General features: G+C 41.2%; 1 protein-coding gene and 1 long non-coding RNA gene across 4 annotated transcripts in view; one reads left to right on the top strand and one right to left on the bottom strand.

The window, feature by feature from the left end:
* The window catches only part of LOC146493661 (uncharacterized), a 534,640-nt gene that overhangs the window by 100,586 nt on the left and 414,905 nt on the right, over positions 1 to 19,149 (top strand). The window lies entirely within an intron of this gene.
* The window catches only part of LOC146493672 (CMP-N-acetylneuraminate-beta-galactosamide-alpha-2,3-sialyltransferase 1-like), a 96,583-nt gene continuing 85,912 nt past the window's right edge, over positions 8,479 to 19,149 (bottom strand). For all 3 annotated transcript variants that reach the window (XM_085149045.1, XM_085149046.1, XM_085149044.1), the window contains exons 6-7: positions 18,860 to 18,979; positions 8,479 to 9,659 (exon numbers count right to left, since the gene is read on the bottom strand). In XM_085149045.1, the coding sequence (XP_085005171.1) occupies positions 9,492 to 9,659; positions 18,860 to 18,979 (288 nt within the window). In that variant the 3' untranslated portion in view covers positions 8,479 to 9,491. The remainder of the gene's footprint in view (positions 9,660 to 18,859; positions 18,980 to 19,149) is intronic.

The raw sequence follows: 19,149 nt of genomic DNA, 5'->3' as shown, positions 1-19,149 counted from the left end.
TGTCTGCTCTTATATGCCCAGCACGTCGACACACCCCACCCCAATAAAATCACAGTTGAAGACGTTGTACTTGATAAAGGAGCATGTGATCAACTTTTCTGGATCAACTTCAATGTGACAAACCAGAATACATCCATTTCCCAGTGTTCTTGGACCAAACTCCAGGAAAAAAAAACACTCCATGTGCTAGAAACAAAACAAAGGTAACAGGCTGCTTGGAAACACCACCAACTGCAACCGGACCGCTGGAGGAGGAGAAGGTGCCCCTGTGAACACGATTGGACTATCTAATGGCACATACTGGGTGCAAGGAATGGCTTGGCTATGTGGACAACGGGCATATTTCATACTTAGTAGTCAGTATAAGCTTTTAATGATATAAGTTTGCATATGATAGAATAGGTTTGTGAAGGTTCTCAGTCATCCAGGTCATCGTAGTCAAAGGAGCTTGCAAAGAAAAGCATCTGGACTTCTTTAAGTTGCTTGAAGATGTTTCACCTCTCATCTGAGAAGCTTCTTCAGTTCTAAGGTCAAATGGTGGGGAGTATCCCCCCACAGAGGGACAAAAAGACCCCCTGATGATCCTCTAATCGCCTGAGCCAAGGTGTGAAACTCGGTGTGGGTCCCAATCAGCCAGAGTTTCGGGTGAGTTCATTGTGAAATCTGGCCCAACCTTATCATGCGAATTCCTGAGGTCAGATGGCCCAGGATGTGAGTGGGCGTTAAGGTGTCTGGGAAGGGATCTCAAAACTGGATTATAGATGGCAGAGAGTTGGTGTCGTAAACCACCCCCTCTGTTCAAAGATGGTCGCTCACAGTGGACATAGATGGCTTCTTTCACTCCTCTTTCAAACCATCTGCCCTTTCTCTCCAAAATGTGAACATTGGCATCCTCGAAAGAGTGACCTTTGTCCTTTAGATGCAGATGGACAGCTGAGTCTTGTCCTGTGGAGGTGGCTCTTCTATGTTGTGCCATGCGCTTGTGAAGTGGCTGTTTGGTCTCTCCAATGTAGAGGTCTGGGCATTCCTCGCTGCACTGTACAGCATACACCACATTGTTAAGTCTGAGTTTTGGAATTTTGTCTTTCGGGTGAACCAGTTTTTGTCTGAGCGTGTTGCTGGGTCTGAAATGCTGGGATGTCATGCTTGGAGAAAACACCAAGCATGAGAGAAAACTCTCCTGAGTTTTTCTGATACACCGGATACATAGGGGATGACAATGTTGTTGTGTCTGTCCTTCTTATCCTCCCTCGCTGGTGTCTGATCTCCTTTTCTGTGCCTCTTTGCTGACTTTAAGAACGCCCATTTAGGATAGCCGCACGTTTTGAGTGCTTCCTTTACATGCGTGTGTTCCTTAGTTTTTTCCTTCAGGCTTAGAGGGAACATGTTCTGCCCGGTGGTGTAGGGTCCTAATTACTCCAAGTTTGGGTTCCAGAGGGTGATGGGAGTCAAAGAGGAGGTACTGGTCCGTGTTTGTGGGCTTCCGGTAAACTTCGATGTTGAGGTTGCCATTCTCTTCAATGTGCACAGCGCAGTCCAGGAAAGGCAAACAGTTACTCTTTGTGTCCTCCCTGGTGAACTTGATGTTTTTATCCACAGCGTTAATGTGCGCAGTGAAAGATTCCACTTCTTGTGTCTTGATTTTGACCCAGGTGTCGTCTACATATCTGTACCAGTGGTTGGGTACTCTTCCTTTGAAAGAGCCAAGAGCCTTCCTTTCCACTTCCTCCATGTAAAGGTTGGCTACAATAGGTGACACGGGGGAGCCCATGGCACAGCCATGTTTTTGTCTGTAGAAGCCTTCGTTGTATTTGAAGTATGTTGTGGTAAGGCAGAGGTCTAACAGTATGATAGAATACTGCATGATGACCTTTTTATGTGTTAGACTGTTGTTCACTACAAAAACTTGTTCTGTTCTCTTTCTTAGTTTCCCACAGCGATAATATCTTATCTTCACTCCCTTCTGAATCCCACAACACACACACATACACCTGAATCCCACAACACACACACACACGTGCATACGCACTAACATTCCTCTGTCTATGAACAGATGTATTCACCATTGTATTACTTTTGTATATAAATAAAGACCAGAGCGGTAACAGAGTGCACTTCACAGGGCCCCCACTCTGATGTGAGCGCTCTGTGACCACCCTTGCAAGTAAAATCTGCAGCGTGTGTGTCTCCACTCTCTGACTCCCAGCTGAAGAAGTGTCTCTTAGAATAAATCTCTTGACAACAGAGCTGTACATTTTAATGTGTTTCCAAAACCCCGCAGTCAGGACATGCTATATTGTATTTAGATAGAAGCTAGCGAGCTAACTTCCTGCTAACTTCTAACTCCGTTTTCATGGATGTCTGGATGTTAAACTCAATTGTTACACCTGGTAGAGCAGAACGCTGATCATTTTATTAAAGATGAAAGACTTTAGACAGTTTTTCAACTCTCAGTAATGCCATAGTTATCGTTTGATATATGGACCTGCAGCGGAGTTTAAACCCAGACACGGCTAGTGACGTCAGACTTAACGACCGGATTGACCTACACCTTAGTTCACAGATTCGCTTTGTCTAAGGTGTATTTCTGGGATTTCGCACAACCCAGGATTCAAATCATGAATACATAATGAGCTTGGATTTACAACATTATGAATGAAATGTTCTTTATTTGGAAGCAGCCACCCCCCTCCCCTTTCGACGAGTTGTGTGTGAGACTTTAAATCATCAAACTGTAAATTATAAATTTTAAATTGTTATTGATCCCTTTACCCCTATTCCTAAAGTTATATTTATTTCCTTACTCTTCTTATATTTATTGTTTGTTTTCTTGCACTGCTGCAACTGGAGCCCCGTCGTCTCGTCTCTCTATGACTGTATGTAGCGGAGATGACAATAAAGTTTACTTTGACTTCAGCAGCGAGCAGGCGCACCGAGGGCTCTCGCACTCACTTTTTACGTATAGAATTTCGAAAAAACATAGGTGCAAATCATAAGTCTGTATTATAATGTCTGGTGTCTTCGTGTTTGTTGTTTTGCTTTTACTTTCTTTTATTTTGCGAGCTCCAGCCAGCCAGAGAATCCCCCGCCGCCCCGCCCCCTCCTTCCTGTGCCACAAGCAGCAGGCGCACCTCGCAAATGGAAGGCGCCCCTACTCCCAGCAAATGGGACCGCGGTCAAGTGAGCCCTCACTTACGAGGTCAAGTCAAGCTAGCCGCAATAGAAAGCCGATTGGTGCCTATGACATTCCCAATATGCGCTGGCTGATGTCGGGGCAGCATGAGTACGGGCAATTATTTTATTTTTAATTTTTTTTGTTGATGCCCGTGATGCCGCCCCCCCCACCACGATGCCGCCCCGGGCAACCGCCCGTGTTGCCCATATCACAAACCACTACTGTGCCTACTGGTGTTGGCCAGAGGGGCCGATGACGCGATATGGCAGCCTCGCTTCTGCCAGTCTGCCCCAGGGCAGCTGTGGCTACAACTGTAGCTTGCCTCCACCAGTGTGTGAATGTGAGAGTAAATGAATAGTGGCATTGTAAAGCACTTTGGGTGCCTTGAAAAGCGCTATATAAATCCAATCCATTATTATTATTAATATAATATTGTGACAAAGTACAGTAGTCATTACTGGACAGTCTGGTAGCATTTTTAAATCTGTGACACTTGCAGTTGATTTTTCCTTATCAGAATTACAGGCATCAAAACGTAGAGCCAAGGATCTAGTTAGATTGTAGAGACACACACACTTTGAAAAGAATATATCAGACTGTAGATATCAGACTCTCATTTAAGTTCCAGTAGTTGACACTAGAGATGGCACGATACCACTTTTTTATGTCCGATACCGATACCGATATCATAAATTTGGATATCTGCCGATACCGATATGAATCCGATATAGTGTGTTTTTTAATCAATAAAACGTTTTTTTAATATCTTGCTGCATTTTGTATAAGTTTATACTCAAGTTTAAATAAATAACTAAAGCTATTCTGTTATACCTGTATGTAAAAAATACACTGCACTATATTTCATAGTTCAGCAACACTGATCAATCTAATAAACTTAAACCTGCTCCATCCTCCCTATTCTGGTATTTTAAAGAGTACTTAGCACAAATATTAAGCAACCTAACTAATAGGGTTGCAAACTCCCAGCAAAAAGCAAACAAACCACCCTCCACCTCATGATGCTTAATTGATGTAATCAAATTTAATTTGATGCAGGGGGAAAATGCACAGAAATAAATTATTTTTCAAGAATAATTAAATAGATTCAACATCTTTCTTCAACAGAATTGCAGACTGCACAGATGGCATCTTCCCAAAGGAAAAAGTACTATAGCTTACTAGGGTATATTAGACTTAACAGTTACTATATACAGTAATGGACTTCTATATATTTTACATCAGATTAAAACTTTGGGTGTAAGATTCAGATAATTATTTATTAAAAGCTCGACATTTTAAATGAGAATAAGAAAGAAAAGTATGTCTTTGTGCCCCCTTTTGCCTGTTCATGCCCTATTGGCCCCCCTGGCTACACTTTGCTAGATCCGCCCCTGCACAGTTACCAGCCGTCAGCTACGTAGAAAAAGACCCTGGTGTAGAAAATAATATTAAATAAATTCTAACAACAGCTTATCAAGCTTAATAGTGCTGCTGTTGTTCAGCCGCTGGTTTCCTCTTTTTGGTGAGAAGTGGGCCAAAAACAAAGAAGAGAGACGGACTCGCAACAGAAAAGCCGATCAGCTGATCATTGATCTGTTTCACGATTGAAGTAGCAGCAGGAGAGAGAGAGAGGGAGAGAGAGGCAGTCGCTCCATATATCTGTTGTTAAGCTTAACGTGGGAATGCTTTACAAACATTCAGAGATGAACTTACACACTTGCTTTACTTCTCTCTGGGAAAACTTCCTCGGAGATGAAATGCTGGTTTGCTAGCAAGGCTACAAATACACACAGCGGCTCTATCACGTGATGCATACTGCTGCAACGTGCTACGGTTATGAGACGAGTTACGCCTTGTAGCAAGCTTTGTGAGGTGCTTTTTTGATATTTAATGGATCGGATTACATTTTTTATTTCTCGCCGATATCCGATCCAGTAATTTGGGTCAGTATCGGACCGATACCGATACGTAATATCGGATCGGTCCATCTCTAGTTGACACAGGGCTAGGAGGCCAGCACAAAAGATGGACCAAAGTGCAGAAGCCAAAACAGACAGAGATCAGTTTATTGAACTATTAAATAGGTGTAAAGACTTATTTAACTGATTAACTGAATGAAACAGGCAGGGAAATTATGCGAGGGAAAACAGCACCTTATTTCTAACTGGATGTGAGTGACGCAAAGTGGGCTTGGGACTGGAGTGCACGGGACAGGGGTCTCTGTAACATTAAACTGGAGATAAGCGCTTTCTTGCAGGTGATGCAAACTCAGGTTTCTGAGTAGGGCGGGCAGGAGGACAGGCAAGTGAGGCTGGCATGAGGCTGCAGACAGAGTCAGGTTGAAAGTGGATGCAAGGCAAGCTTTACACAAGGAGATGAGGTAAGAATGCAACAAACTATAGCTAAATAACAAGGAATTGTGGCCGTGTTGTTACCATAGGTACCTGATGGACTAACGAAGGAGAGATGACCATGCCGAGCTTAAATGCAGCCATGCTGATTGTCACTGAATAAGGAAGAGGTGAGTGTCCAGGATCCCACCCAGGAATGGAAAAACACCAGCTGCCCACTCAGCCCTTGACAGTATTTAATCAAAGGTGTGAAATATGTACTTTTTTGAGGGGACCATGGTTCAGGGGGTTGCCGGTTTGATCCCCTGCTCTGTCTGTCTTGGACGTTGTGTCCTTGGGCAAGATACTTCACCTACCACCTACTGGTGTTGGCCATTAGAGGCCGATGGCACGATATGGCAGCTTCTGTCAGTCTGCCCCAGGGCAGCTGTGGTTACAACTGCAGCTTGCCTCCACCAGTGTGTGAATGTGAGAGTGAATGAATAGTGGAATTGTAAAGCGCGTTGAGGGTCTCGAAAAGCGCTATATACATGCAATCCATTATTATTATCCATCGACCATTGATTAAAACAATAGACAAAGTTGTGCAGATCTATAAATGTTAACTATAACTGTGTTTTCCATTCCATGCCATAACTTCCTGATATAGTTATAGCTCTTAACGGTTTTCTAAACTCACAACTGAATTTTGAGCATTACACCGCTGGAACAGAATGCTAGATAAGCTCAAGATTATGATCTCTATTAACTGATAAAAGTGTGATTAACTTTCTTTATAATCAGTGTTCATTAGTAAAGTCCTTTGCTGTATTGCAGTCTTAGGATTAATTTTTACTTAGGAGTTATACAGCAGCTAAATATAATAAATACAATTTATGAAATGTTATATGCTATTGAACAGACTTACTTAAGTCTTAATGGGTGTTTTGCAGTCCATCTTCTACTCAATGAAAATGTCATTGAGGTCAAGAAAAATAGGTTAGGAATAGGAGATAAGAAGAACTTTTGACGCTCACACAACTTCCCACCACTGGCCAATAGGAAACCAAAAACTTCTCTTATCTTTTTTGAAGTGAATGCACAATAAAATACTTTAAATCAGCACCACGGTGGCTAAAGGAAGCCACTATCTATTTTTGGTCGCATGGCTTTGTTCAGTGACCTGCACGACCTTCCAAGCACATAACTGTCAAGTGTGAGCGACTTGGAAAAACCATAACAATACCCGACAACGCCCAAAGTAAAAGTTTAGGTGCAGGTGGCTTGTGAAACGGCTTGCACATTTATAGCAATGGTAGTTCGGCTAAAGCAGGTTAATAGTAAAACCAACTGTATATGAGATTTGCCAGTTCAATGAGTAAAATCAGCTGACTTTGTGGCATGCCTGAATTAATGGTAGATTAAAGTTATTACTGGATTTCTTTGATATCAATATGCCTGTTTGTTAAGGTAAAACTAAAATCCTTGTTAGCTTTCTTTTTTGAGTTGGGAGCACAATAACGTTAACTCAAAGCACAGCGTTATTTGCTGAATGGTAGTGATGGCCCGCTTGTATGGGGTTACAACGATACAACCTTAAAACTAAACTGAAACAAATATTGAAACTGAAAAATAAAGTCCCACCGATCGTCGCACAAGCTGCTCCATCTGGCGATCAGGCAGCTGGTCCTTCTCTCTCATGCCTGGCTTTTACGTGCTCCTTCCTGGAGTCTGGGCCTCTTCCCGTATAGGTGCTGAGCCAAATTTTTTAACAAGTCCTTTCAACAGGTGACTGCTATTACTCATTGTCTAACCAGTCCACGTAGAAAACATCTTGGGTGGGATTTGCTTGTCATGCCAGTAACGTTGGAAACTTTATTCCACCTTTCACTACCCCAAGCTCTCTTGCAAAGTCCAAACAGTCGGTTTTGTGCCGTCTAGGATTGCCCAGTGTCATGACAGACAGCCAATTGGATCCTCTGCCTCAGTGCTGGTGTAATTGGGGTCTTCCACTTGGCTTTTTTGTTCCATAACCCCCGGGATCATTTAAAAAATTCCAAATGACTGTCTTATGGCGTCCCTGTATAAGGGCATGATCCATGGGGACGCTGCAAGGAGGCTGACACGCTGGAGCTGCATCAGCAATTGTGCCTCACCTGCTTAAGAAGAATTAACTGGGTTCTAAATTGTCGTTGTTGTTATGTCCAGGACGCCGCCGAAAATCTGCGTCCATTGGTGTCTGTGAAGATGACAACCGGGAATAACGGAAAATCCTGAAAAGTGTTGAAACGTGGTCGGGTCCATCATGCAGTTGACAGTGGTGCCGAAACTCAGGATTGGGGCATGGCGGAAACACGAGTGAGCCAGCCAGAGGAGACGCTGGCCCAAATGGTAGCCAAGCTTGCGACCATTTGCTACCATAGTTTAACCATTGCTTTCAATAAATTGCATTCTCAAAAAAGTGTTTTGTCCCTCTCCCATTTCTTCTTGTTGCATGTTGAAGCTCTACTTGGAACCTTGTTAAGATCCAACCATGCAAAATAGGATTTATTTATCTATTCATTTTTACCATTTTTCAAGTAGTCTTACACTTTTGATCTGGACTGTATCAAAGTATCAGTTCAGCTTCCTACCATCGCCGCACCATGTTTTCTGCAGATATTTATACATGCAAAGGGTGGACATAGCCACCATGATATAATCCATTCATTATTATAAATCTGATTGTGAAGTGTTGTAGAAAATCTCCAAACCTTCTGTTTGGATGGGAGCATCCAGTATGAGTGTAGAATATATTCAATAACTTTTTAGCAACAAACATCTATACATAGTTTCTTGATAATGAACAAGTTACAGGAGTTTAATGTGAATGGCATGAATTCATGATTGATACTAAATGGCACTGTACCCATTCATCAAGTCTTCAACGTCTAATCAGGTAATGGAGTGAAAAGTGACAAACTGAAAGCAGCATTGCATTTTGTATTCATTTTATTTTGGAGACAAAATGTAGACATACTACATAGCAGAAATATTCACCAGCAATTTTTTTTCAAGTCCAAGTCAAGTCTCAAGAGTCTAATGGATGAAACTGATATTCTATTGTTAGATAAAACTGACTAGTCTCTCTAACACTTGTAAAATGTTATGAATTATCTCATATGGCCTTTGCTTTATTGATGTACAACAGCATTTAAAATGATAAGTGCACACTCACTCAGGGTTGTTGCAATAAACAGAATTTTGGGTCCAATCCTACCTGCCTCACACAGCAATTCATGACAAGGTCTCAAGACTCGAATCCCAAAACTTTGGTTTGGTTTTTGTTTTGGTCAGGTATAACATCTCTGCTACATAGTGCTTAATAATTGTCATAGATTAACACAGAGGTTCCCAAAGTGTGGGGCCCAGATGTTAGCTCTTTATACAGTAAAGTTACAGTGGGATACAAATAATATCAGTCTGAACCACAATTTCTTCCCACGGTTCAAATTACGGACAAACAGTATCCCACAGCTGTTTATGTTCTTGAACCCATTTTGCACAGAGAGGCATTTTTTGAAAAATGTATTGATAGCAATGCTGAATATTATTACACAGGGGGAAAAAAAAAACAACTACACGTGAAATAATTACGCCTTTCTAAATGGAGGGACAGTAACTCCATTTAGAAAGGGTGTGTATATGTAAGCGTATAAAAACTCAACATAGTAAGATTAACAGTAACAGTATTTTGTCTATATCTGCCAATAAAAGTTTGGGAACCACTGGATTAACAGATGATTCTATTAACAGATGTTTATCTCCTGAGGTCTGAGTCTTCATTACTAACAATCCCAAACCGTGCATGTCAGTTTCAGTAATTGTGTTTTTTGCTGTTTGGTTTTGCTGGTCACTGGTTTTTTTTTTAGAACTAAAAAAAAGTTATGGTTATCACTGACGATGACTTGAAAATGATGAGGAGAAAAATGAAAAAGTAAAGGAAATTACCATCCTTTAAAAAAAACTATTTTCTTCTTCATGTGTAATTTAACAAGCATTTTATATTCTTCTTCTCCTGGGTGGCCTCCTGTTTTTATCCGTTTGTTTTTAAGGATTTCAAAGTAATGGCTCCAGTTTCCCTCGCTGTCTGCTCCAAACCCAAAGACATTAACCTAAAGAAACAAAGTTTTTACAGTCATTAAGTCTTTAGTATTGAACTTAAATAAATGTTGCCACAAATTGCACTCTTATGCCTTTCATGCATGAATTATAAAAACCTCAGTCATGGAAAAAAAAACTTTCCAGAGTTTTTTTTTTATTCCTCTTTAGGCATACAAAACCCCCAATGTAATTGAAATTTTCTTTATGAACCATTTTTTTTCATGGAGTTACAACATGTAAAGATGTATGTCAAAGCACTGACAAAAATGTTGAACCTAGTTCTGGAACAGTAAACTTTATTCACCTCCACACATCAACTGAGGATATCGCACCCAAAAACAACAGAACATCTCCTCCAAGCTTGGGTGGGAGTCAAGCCCTCTAGTGGGTCACCACACATGTCCCCCCCACCCCCCACCCCTGCAAAAACCCAAAGAAAAATTCCACTAGTCCAGGACCCAGGGCTTAAGCAGTTGCCATGGCGGAGTAGTCGTCACCGACATAAATTGGAGGGACAGATAGTCAGCGACCAGGTTGGACTTGCCAGCCACGTGCTGAATGTCCATAGTAAACTCCAATATGGCCGCCACTGACACTGCTGGCGCGTGCTCCAAGGATCAGAAACCTTGGACATGGTGAAGGTCAGAGGCTTATGGTCAATGTACGTGGTAAAACTGCGACCCTTGAGGAAAACACTGTACTTGCGCTCAGCGTCTCGGAGCGTGTGACTGAAAAAGGCAAGGGGCTGCCAGATGCTGGAGACCCGCTGTTCCAACACAGCGCCCAAAGCTACATCCGACGGGTTGATGGTCAATGCGATCTCCGCTGATGGGGACGGGTGGGCCAGCAGAGCAGCATTGGCCAGTGCTGACTTCCCCACAGAAAACACACAGATGCGGTCTGGAGACCAGTCAACAGGGTCTTTAGACGTTTTACCTTTTAAAACAGCGTAGAGCGGTTGTAACAGGTGAGCGGCCCGGGGAACGAAACGATTATAAAAATTGACCATACCCAGGAACTCCTGCAACACCTTAACTGAGGCGGGACGCAGAACAGCTGTGACAGCCTGAACCTTGTCTGACAATGGGTCCACACCGTCAGCGGAGATGCGGTGCCCCAGGAAATCCAGGACCGGCAAACCAAACCAGCACTTGGACGGGTTAATGATAAGGCCATGTGCCACCAAATGCTGGAAAACCTCGTGCTGGCCCACTGACCTGCTGGTCACCAATATATCATCCAGGTAGATGAAAACGAAAGGCAGCCCCACAAAATAGAGTCAATCAGGCACTGAAACGTCTGAGCGGCACCTCAACCCAAATGGCATGCGCAGGAACTCCAACAAACCAAAGGGAGTGATGACGGCGGTTTTAGGAACATCCTCAGCGTGTACCAGCACTTGGTATTACTGACCCCTGCACCAAAAATTGAGGTCCCAGCGAGATGGGTGGAAAAATCCTGGATGTGGGGAATCGGGTAACGGTCGTTCTCCGTAACGTTATTTAAACGTCGAAAATCCCCACATGGTCACCACTGCCTGTCCAACTTGGGCACCATGTGAAGGGGAGAGGCCCAGGCACTGTTCGAGTGCTGCACAATGCCCAGGCACTCCATGGCCGCGAACTCCTCCCGGGCAACAGACAGCTTCGCAGGGTCGAGGCGACGCACGTGCGCAAACACCGGGACCGACCATGGGATATAATGCTCAACCCCTTGTTTCGCTGCCGCGCTGCAGAAATTAGGAGTTGACAGTGACCGAAACACAGCAAACGCTGAAACACGTCCCCGGGGGCTACCAAATTAGCCCAGATGAGGGGGTTAGCGGCCCTGGGTAAAACAGGGCAGCGAAAAGAACGACAGAGCGTCAATCAAACGTCTGTGAGCAAAATCGACTAACAGCCCGTGAGCAAGAAAATCAGTGCCTAAGATAGGCACTGAGCTGGCATCAACAACAAAGTTCCACTCGAATTCCCAACCGTGGAAACTAGCAGTCACTAGCCTTTCCCCATAATTTGCAATAGGAGAACCGTTATCCGCAATCAGCTGCGGTCCGTGTCCTGCCGCTAAGCTGTCCGCGGTGGTGGGCGGGATTACGTTCTTCTGGGAGTCAGATTCCACCAGAAAAACAGCGCCCATAGCATGAGTCTTGATTGATTGATTGTTTGATTGATTGAATCTTTATTTTGAACATGTTAAAAAAGTACAACAACATAGAATTAAAAGAGACAAATAAACAAAGCAAAACAAAAAGAAAACGAGCAACCACAACTACAAATATCTTTTATGTTCAAAAAGGAGCAGGAAGAAGCATGAGCTTATTTAATCCCACCCCTTTTCCACTATCTAGTAATTTATAGACTACCGAAATACCTCCTTGCAATCACATTATATGTCATGTGTATTTTTTTTTTTAATTATTATTCTTTTTTTTATTATTTATTTATTTTATTTTATTTTTTTATTTTTTATTTTTAATATATATACATATATGTTTCTATCTATCCATACATACGTATTTACACATACGCACATATACACATTTTCAATAACCCCATTAACACCTCAAAGGATACACAACCTACAAATATATATATACCCATACCAACATACCCGTGCACCCGCACACACATGAAAATATTAGACAAGAACACCCTATCAAATCTCTACCTCCTCCCTGTACCCTGTAAAAACCATCTCCTTAAACCGCTTTTTAAACTGCGTCATGCTTGGACATTGCTTTATATCTTTACTTAGTCTGTTCCACAGTTTCACTCCACACACAGAGATGCAAAAACTTTTTAATGTTGTACGGATACGAGGATGTTTTAAATTTAATTCCCCCCTCAAATTGTATCCCCGTTCCCTTTTAGAAAACATTTTTAGAATATTGTCAGGAAGCAGGTTATTTATTGCTTTATATATAATTTGTGCAGTGAGAAAATGAACCAGATCTGTGAATTTGAGAATTTTTGATTTTAAGAATAGTGGATTTGTATGATCTCTGTAACCGGTTTTATGGATTATCCTTATGGCCCTTTTTTGTAATATAAAGACTGATGATAGCGAACATTTGTAAGTATTGCCCCACACCTCTGCACAGTAATTCAAATACGGTGCAATCAGGGAACAATAGAGAATGTGGAGTGATTTGTGGTCCAGAATGTGTTTTACTTTACTCAAGATTGAGACACTTCTTGAAATTTTGTTATGTATATGATTTATATGAGACTTCCAGTTTAATTTATCATCTATAATCACACCAAGATTATAGATGAAGAGCAGCCTTTCAGTATCATCAGTGACCGCGGCTGCTATGGCACCGTGGCAGTCCCGTTTCCTTGAGCCGTAAAAAGTGCAGGGTGGCAGGCAGCGACGCGCTCTCAGAATCAGAATCAGAAAGACTTTATTTATCCCCAAGGGGTAATTAACATACAACAGAGAAGCATGACGCCAAAAACGCTGACGGTAGAAACAAAGTCTTTTCCCACGGTGCCGCTGTGTAGCGGTTCCTGCCGTCAGTGCCAGCCCGTCCTCTCCGGAGAAGGCAGGTGGGGCTGTTGCCAGTGGGTTCGCAGCCAGGCCATGCACTCCGAACGTGCAGGAAGCCAGCAGGATGCAATCTGCTTCTTCAGCCAGGGAGCGGTATTCCAGATCAATCCAGAGTCATCAGATCTTTATGATGACTATTTAGAACCAGAGACTTTTGCACAAGCAGAGTTGTACAATCTCGTTCATGATCTAAATCTGTCAAAAGACATAGCAGAACTTCTTGCCTTTGAGGCTTAAGCTGAAGCATTTGCTTGCCAAGGATGTTACTGTAAAGAGGTCAAAGTCATAACTTGACAGCATTATTCACTGCTGATGACTCACTGTGGTTTTGTCATAACGTCAACGGACTCTTCAGCAGTTTGTCACAAGAGCATGTTCCAAGACACAAGAGCTGAATGTCATCTCTGTAATGATTCTTCACAAAAAAGCTTGAAGGCAGTCCTACTCTATAATGGAAATGCCAGATCAAGTGTGCCGATTGCCCATTCTGTTCATCTAAAGGAGTCCTATGACAACATGAAGACACTGCTTGAGTCAGTTGCATATAAAACTCACCAGTAGTGATCTGTAGGTGACTGGTATGTTGATGGGAATGCAAGCTTTTGGGAATGCAATTCACCAAATACTCCGGTTTCCGGTGCCTGTGGACAGTCAATCTACTGTGGAGCATTATATCAAGCCTAACTGGCAGCCACTAGATGCCTATGTCAAGTTTCTGCCTCTGGTTGAACTGCATAAAATATTTTTGCCACCTCTCCATATCAAGAAGCTTAATGAAGAATCTTGTCAAAGCCACAGGCAAAGCGAACTCACTACATCTTAAGTACCTTGCTGAAAAGTTTCCAAACATAAGTGCTGCAAAAATGAAGCAAGGGATATTTGTAAGTGCGCAGATCAAGTCAGTTTTGCAGAATGAAGGCTTCAAAAAAACTCTCAACAGCAGAGTTTGAAGCTTGGGAGACATTCAAGTGGCTCTGCGAAAACTTTGTGGGCATCCAAAAGTCTCCTACATACAAGGAAGGAGTTCAGCATCTGCTTGATTCTTACAAACTGGGCTGTCGCATGTCAATGAAAATACACTTCCTACACTCACACTTCTGAGTTCTTTCCAGAAAAAGCGCCTTGAGGCATAGCTGGACTAGCCATTGGGCAGACCAGGCATTTGCCTGGTGGGCCGATGGTGATTTTTCGTTTTTATGGGCCGATGATTTTTTTTTTTCTTGTAACGGTATAAACAATGAAAGGTGGTGGATTGGCCAGATGCTGGCCGATGTGTAAAAATAACTCAGTTGTTTGGTGGTGGCTATGGTGGAGTTGCCACAGAGGCCAGTAGGTAGATGAGGGTCCGAGTGTTATGACCTGCAGTCTCTCTGGGTCAGATATAAACCAAGTTTAGGTGTAGTTTATTTTCGTTATGCTGACTTTTTACAGTTAGTTACAATAACTGGTACTGCGTACTAGCTAGCATGACAGAGTTTCTATACTGCTGGGCTGATAGTGAAGTTTATTTTGTTCATAAGGTTAGTTAGTAGAGTTGCCAACCGTCCCGTAAAAAACTGTATCATCTCGTATTCAGAGAAAACGTTTCGCATTGAGCTGAAAAGGAACGCAGTTTGTCCCGGATTTCAGCTAGAATGGAAAGAGACACAAAGCTGGAGTTACTCTGTCTTTACTCTGTCAGCTGCTTCTTCTTCTCTCATTCTCTCCCCCTCCCTCTCCTGTAGCTACTTCAATCATGAAACTGATCAATGATCAGCTGATTGGCTTTTCTGACGCAAGTCCCGTCTCTCTTGTTTGTTTATCTCCCACTTTGCGCCAGAAAGAGGAAACCAGCGATGTCGCACTAAACAACAGTGTGATAAGCTGTTGTTAGAATTTATTTAGTATTACTTAGTATCAGCTGATGTTTGCTGGAGCCACAGCCGTAAAAGCAGCTGGTCATGATATCGGTTTGGATATGTGGTGAGAAGGAAATATGAAGATGAAACCAGGAGAGATCCCTGCTGAATCATCAGACCTGAACAGGTGATGGAGAAACCGGTTAACCTTTAAGGTGGCATGAATGAGTTGATGGGAAGTTATGAACTGTTTCTGAGAGACAAATAACACCAGGATCCTTTTCTAAGTAGCTGACAGTTGGTAACTGTGCGGGTCCAGCAAAGTTTTGCCAGGGGGCAGGTAGGGCATTAAGAGTTGGTTGGGCACAAAGAAATACTTTTCTTTTGTATTCTCATTTAAAATGTCTAGCTTTTATTAAATAATTATCTGAATCTTACAACCAAAGTTTTTATCTGATGTAAAATGTATAGAAATCATACATATACCAACAGGACAGTGTATATAACTGTCACAACAGTGTTTGTTTTCGTTCAAAGGCTTTATGGCTTTAATACCTGGTGGGCCGGTCTGTAGTTAAAAGCGTTTTTGAAGTACAGTGGTAGCTGACTGACACTGGTCATTGTATCTATGACACAGTGTTTGACTATCTGACTTTGCACTAAAAATTTACTTGATTGGTGCCCGCCGTTTAATAAAAAACTGCATGCAAGTCTATTGCAAATGAATATTAGTAATAATTCAAAAAGTTCATGTGACTGAAATCAGCATGAAAAACTGGTTTAGAAAAGTGTTTTGTGCTTTCTGATGATTACAAAAAAAATTTTTGTTGACCTATGACCTAAGTCTGACATAAAGAAGAGGAAGGTTACAAATGTTCTTTAACCCCTCTGATTTGCTATCATCCTCTCACATCATCACACCCCTTATCTCCACTTCCAATCTATGTTGCATTAACAACAGAGATGGGCAGTATTGCGTTATCCAACTACTTTTTTCAAGTAATGAGTAACGTAAGGGATTACTATTAAAAAAATGCAATTAAATTACTGTTACTTTCCTGTAAGCACGCTGCGTTACTGCGTTACTAAACTGTCATGATTTTGTTTGTGAAAGTGTCTCATGACAATGACGTAAGCATGTGCGACGCCCGTGGCAGCAATAGACGTGTGTAGATCAACAATAGATCACATGGAGTGTGGGAGAGACTATGACCTTGCAGCGTGGTGTGGACATACTTACATTACTTTAAGTTTTATTCTGTAAAAAGTGACAAAAACATTAGTGTCCGCTGTACACTCTGCGTGGGAAGAAAACTTCTTTCTTCAGCGAAAAATTAAACCTCGAATCTTAGAAAGCACCTAGCACGCTGCCACAGGAATGTTAAATTCACAGAGAAACCCCCGGATCCTCCCACTGACATGACCGCTGCGGCACCGGGCAAACCTCCACCCGCCCCACTCCTGCTAAACAAGTGACAATAAATTTAAGAGCGACAGGACTCAGTGCTGCTAAATCTTTGATTTTATTTATATTTCGCTGTGTTTTACTTGCATCCATTTGAAAGCATGTAAACACAAAACATTATTTTATTTTATATGTTGTAATATGCAGAAAGTAGGTTTAAATGTTAAACAATTTCTTTAAGTCAAAGACAGTTGTATATAATTTCACTTTTGCTTAATGCAGTGTACATAAAATTAAAAGATTAAAACTAATAAAACAATTCTTAAAAAGAGGCTTTCCATTTAATTCAATTTTATATGATGGATTATGCATAAAAAATAGAACTGGGCTGAAAGGTCTATTGCTTTATTATGTATTCATGTTGTGTATCATGTTTTCAAAAAGTAAGTAAGTAACTAATTACTTTTGAAAATAAGTAATCAGTAAAGTAATTGGATTACTTTTTGGAGACATAATCAGTAATTAGTCACTAATTACTTTTTTCAAGTAACTGATTAACAAACATCCAGACACAGGCTGCAGACATATGTTGTTTTTCGTATGCATGCGTGCAGCATTGTGTTATCTGATGGCAAGACTATGCATAGCACCTGCTAGCTAATGAAAAGATCATTTTTGGTTTGTTCCCTAGACGTTCTTCCAAAATTCCTTGCAGTCAAATTTAAGTTTTATGAGGTTTTTTTTTCTAGCAAGCCCTGAATTAATCAGGCAAAAGCTAGATGCAACATTTTTGAATTGCTTTGAAAAGTATTAGAATATGTTAAAATATTATATAAATGATAACTCATTTTTTACTTATTGGTTTGTTAAATACATAATGTCTTCCTTCTCTCACCCCAACTGGTCGCAGCAGATGGCCTCCCCTCCCTGAACCTGGTTCTGCCGGAGGTTTCTTCCTGTTAAAAGGGAGTTTTTCCTTCCCACTGTCGCCAAAGTGCTTGCTCATAGGGGGTCATATGATTGTTGGGTTTTTCTCTCTATCTATGAAGCGCCTTGAGGCGACTTTTGTTGTGATTTGGCGCTATATAAATAACATTGAATTGAATTGAATTGAATATTTCTTAGGTTAACCAGCCGAGTGAACATGTTTGTAACTCCATGAAAAATTAGCTGACATCCACATATCCTTTAACATCCCGAGATCCACTGATGAAACTGTTAGTATTAAATAATCCCCATCCTCCTTTTTGTTTTATCACTGCCACTGGCATCATCTCTAATCGACTCAGATTGTAAATGCACCAGTATACTGTGGACAGTATTCCTATCACAAGTTGAACTTGAACTCTACAAAATATAAAGAAATTAATACATATGACGGCATGCTTTGCTGGCACATCAGAATATATTATTTCGTGAAAGTTACAGCTTCATAGCAGTTACAGCAGTATAGAAACAGTATTTCTATAAGTTGGCAATATGAATACATATTTACAAGAGCATTCTTCATTAAAGCTGCGTCAACCTTCCACTTAAGGAGCTTCAAGAGTACCATTTTTCATGCTTGAAATATATTCAGAAGTGCTTTCTCTTGCAAGTGTACTCCATAAACTACAACACTGCATGTGGCAGTGCTGGATAGTTTAACAGCCTCACAAATATGAAGCCTAAAATACCACAATTGCCCTCTAGTGGCTTGCTGCAGTACAGGTACTGTGAGTCTGTTAACATGAAAACACAGGCGAAGGGATAACATTAAATTGGAAGGAAAGTTATAATCAAATAATAATTGTATTACCTTAGATAAAATATAAATTCTATTTTACAAGAGCATCTGATTCTCACATTTACAGCCTTATTTTGACCCAGGGTTTAAGCTAGGGTTCCAACTAGATAGGTAAATATTCCAGGGAAGAAAGCAAAATAAAGTGTCGTTAGAATGTGTTCAAATGTAATATGTTTATGATACGTTCTGTTCAAATGGTCACGTCACACTACATGGCCATGAATACACTGCATTTATAAGTGCAATGTATCAGTTGAGTCTCCTTGACTCCAACATTGGTCCTGTCTTTACTTGGTATTAGATCAGTTTGAACGTTTGGCATTTGTATACAGTGCTATCTGAGAGTTGCATAAAATTATTTTTGGCTGCCTATTTGACACAAGTGGGTAGTTCTGTATGTTTGAATGGGAAGAACTTCTGTTGGATGCCATTTCAGACACAACCCCAAATGACAATATGTTTCTCCAGTTGGAATCAAACCAGCAACTTTTCACTTGCCAGTCTAAAGTGTTAAAAACTACACAATCAAAGGTGCACTTAAAGTACTAACCATAAATATACTTTCAAAATTTACATTACATGAGTGTCAGTCAGATGCATGATGTAGAAGTAGATTGTGTAAGGTGAACATACCTCATCACACATTAAAAAGCTGAGAACCACAGCAAGAAAGCCAGTGGATGGATAAGCAGCCTTCTTTCTCAGCCAGACATCATGAACATATTTCATGAAAGCTGGATGAAGGATCGACACCTGTTATGAATCAGACAAATCTTTAAATCTGAGTTTTATTAATTGTTCTTTTATGAAGTATATGCACAATATACTAATATACAAAATACCACTGTGGCTAAAAGATGCCATTATTAGTGGCATGGCTTTGTTCAGTGACATGCATGACCTTCCGAGCACATAATTGTCAA

Source organism: Neolamprologus multifasciatus, chromosome 22 (genome assembly GCF_963576455.1).
Source record: "Neolamprologus multifasciatus chromosome 22, fNeoMul1.2, whole genome shotgun sequence".
NCBI lineage: Eukaryota > Metazoa > Chordata > Actinopteri > Cichliformes > Cichlidae > Neolamprologus > Neolamprologus multifasciatus.
This window is presented reverse-complemented; position numbering and strand designations above follow the sequence as displayed.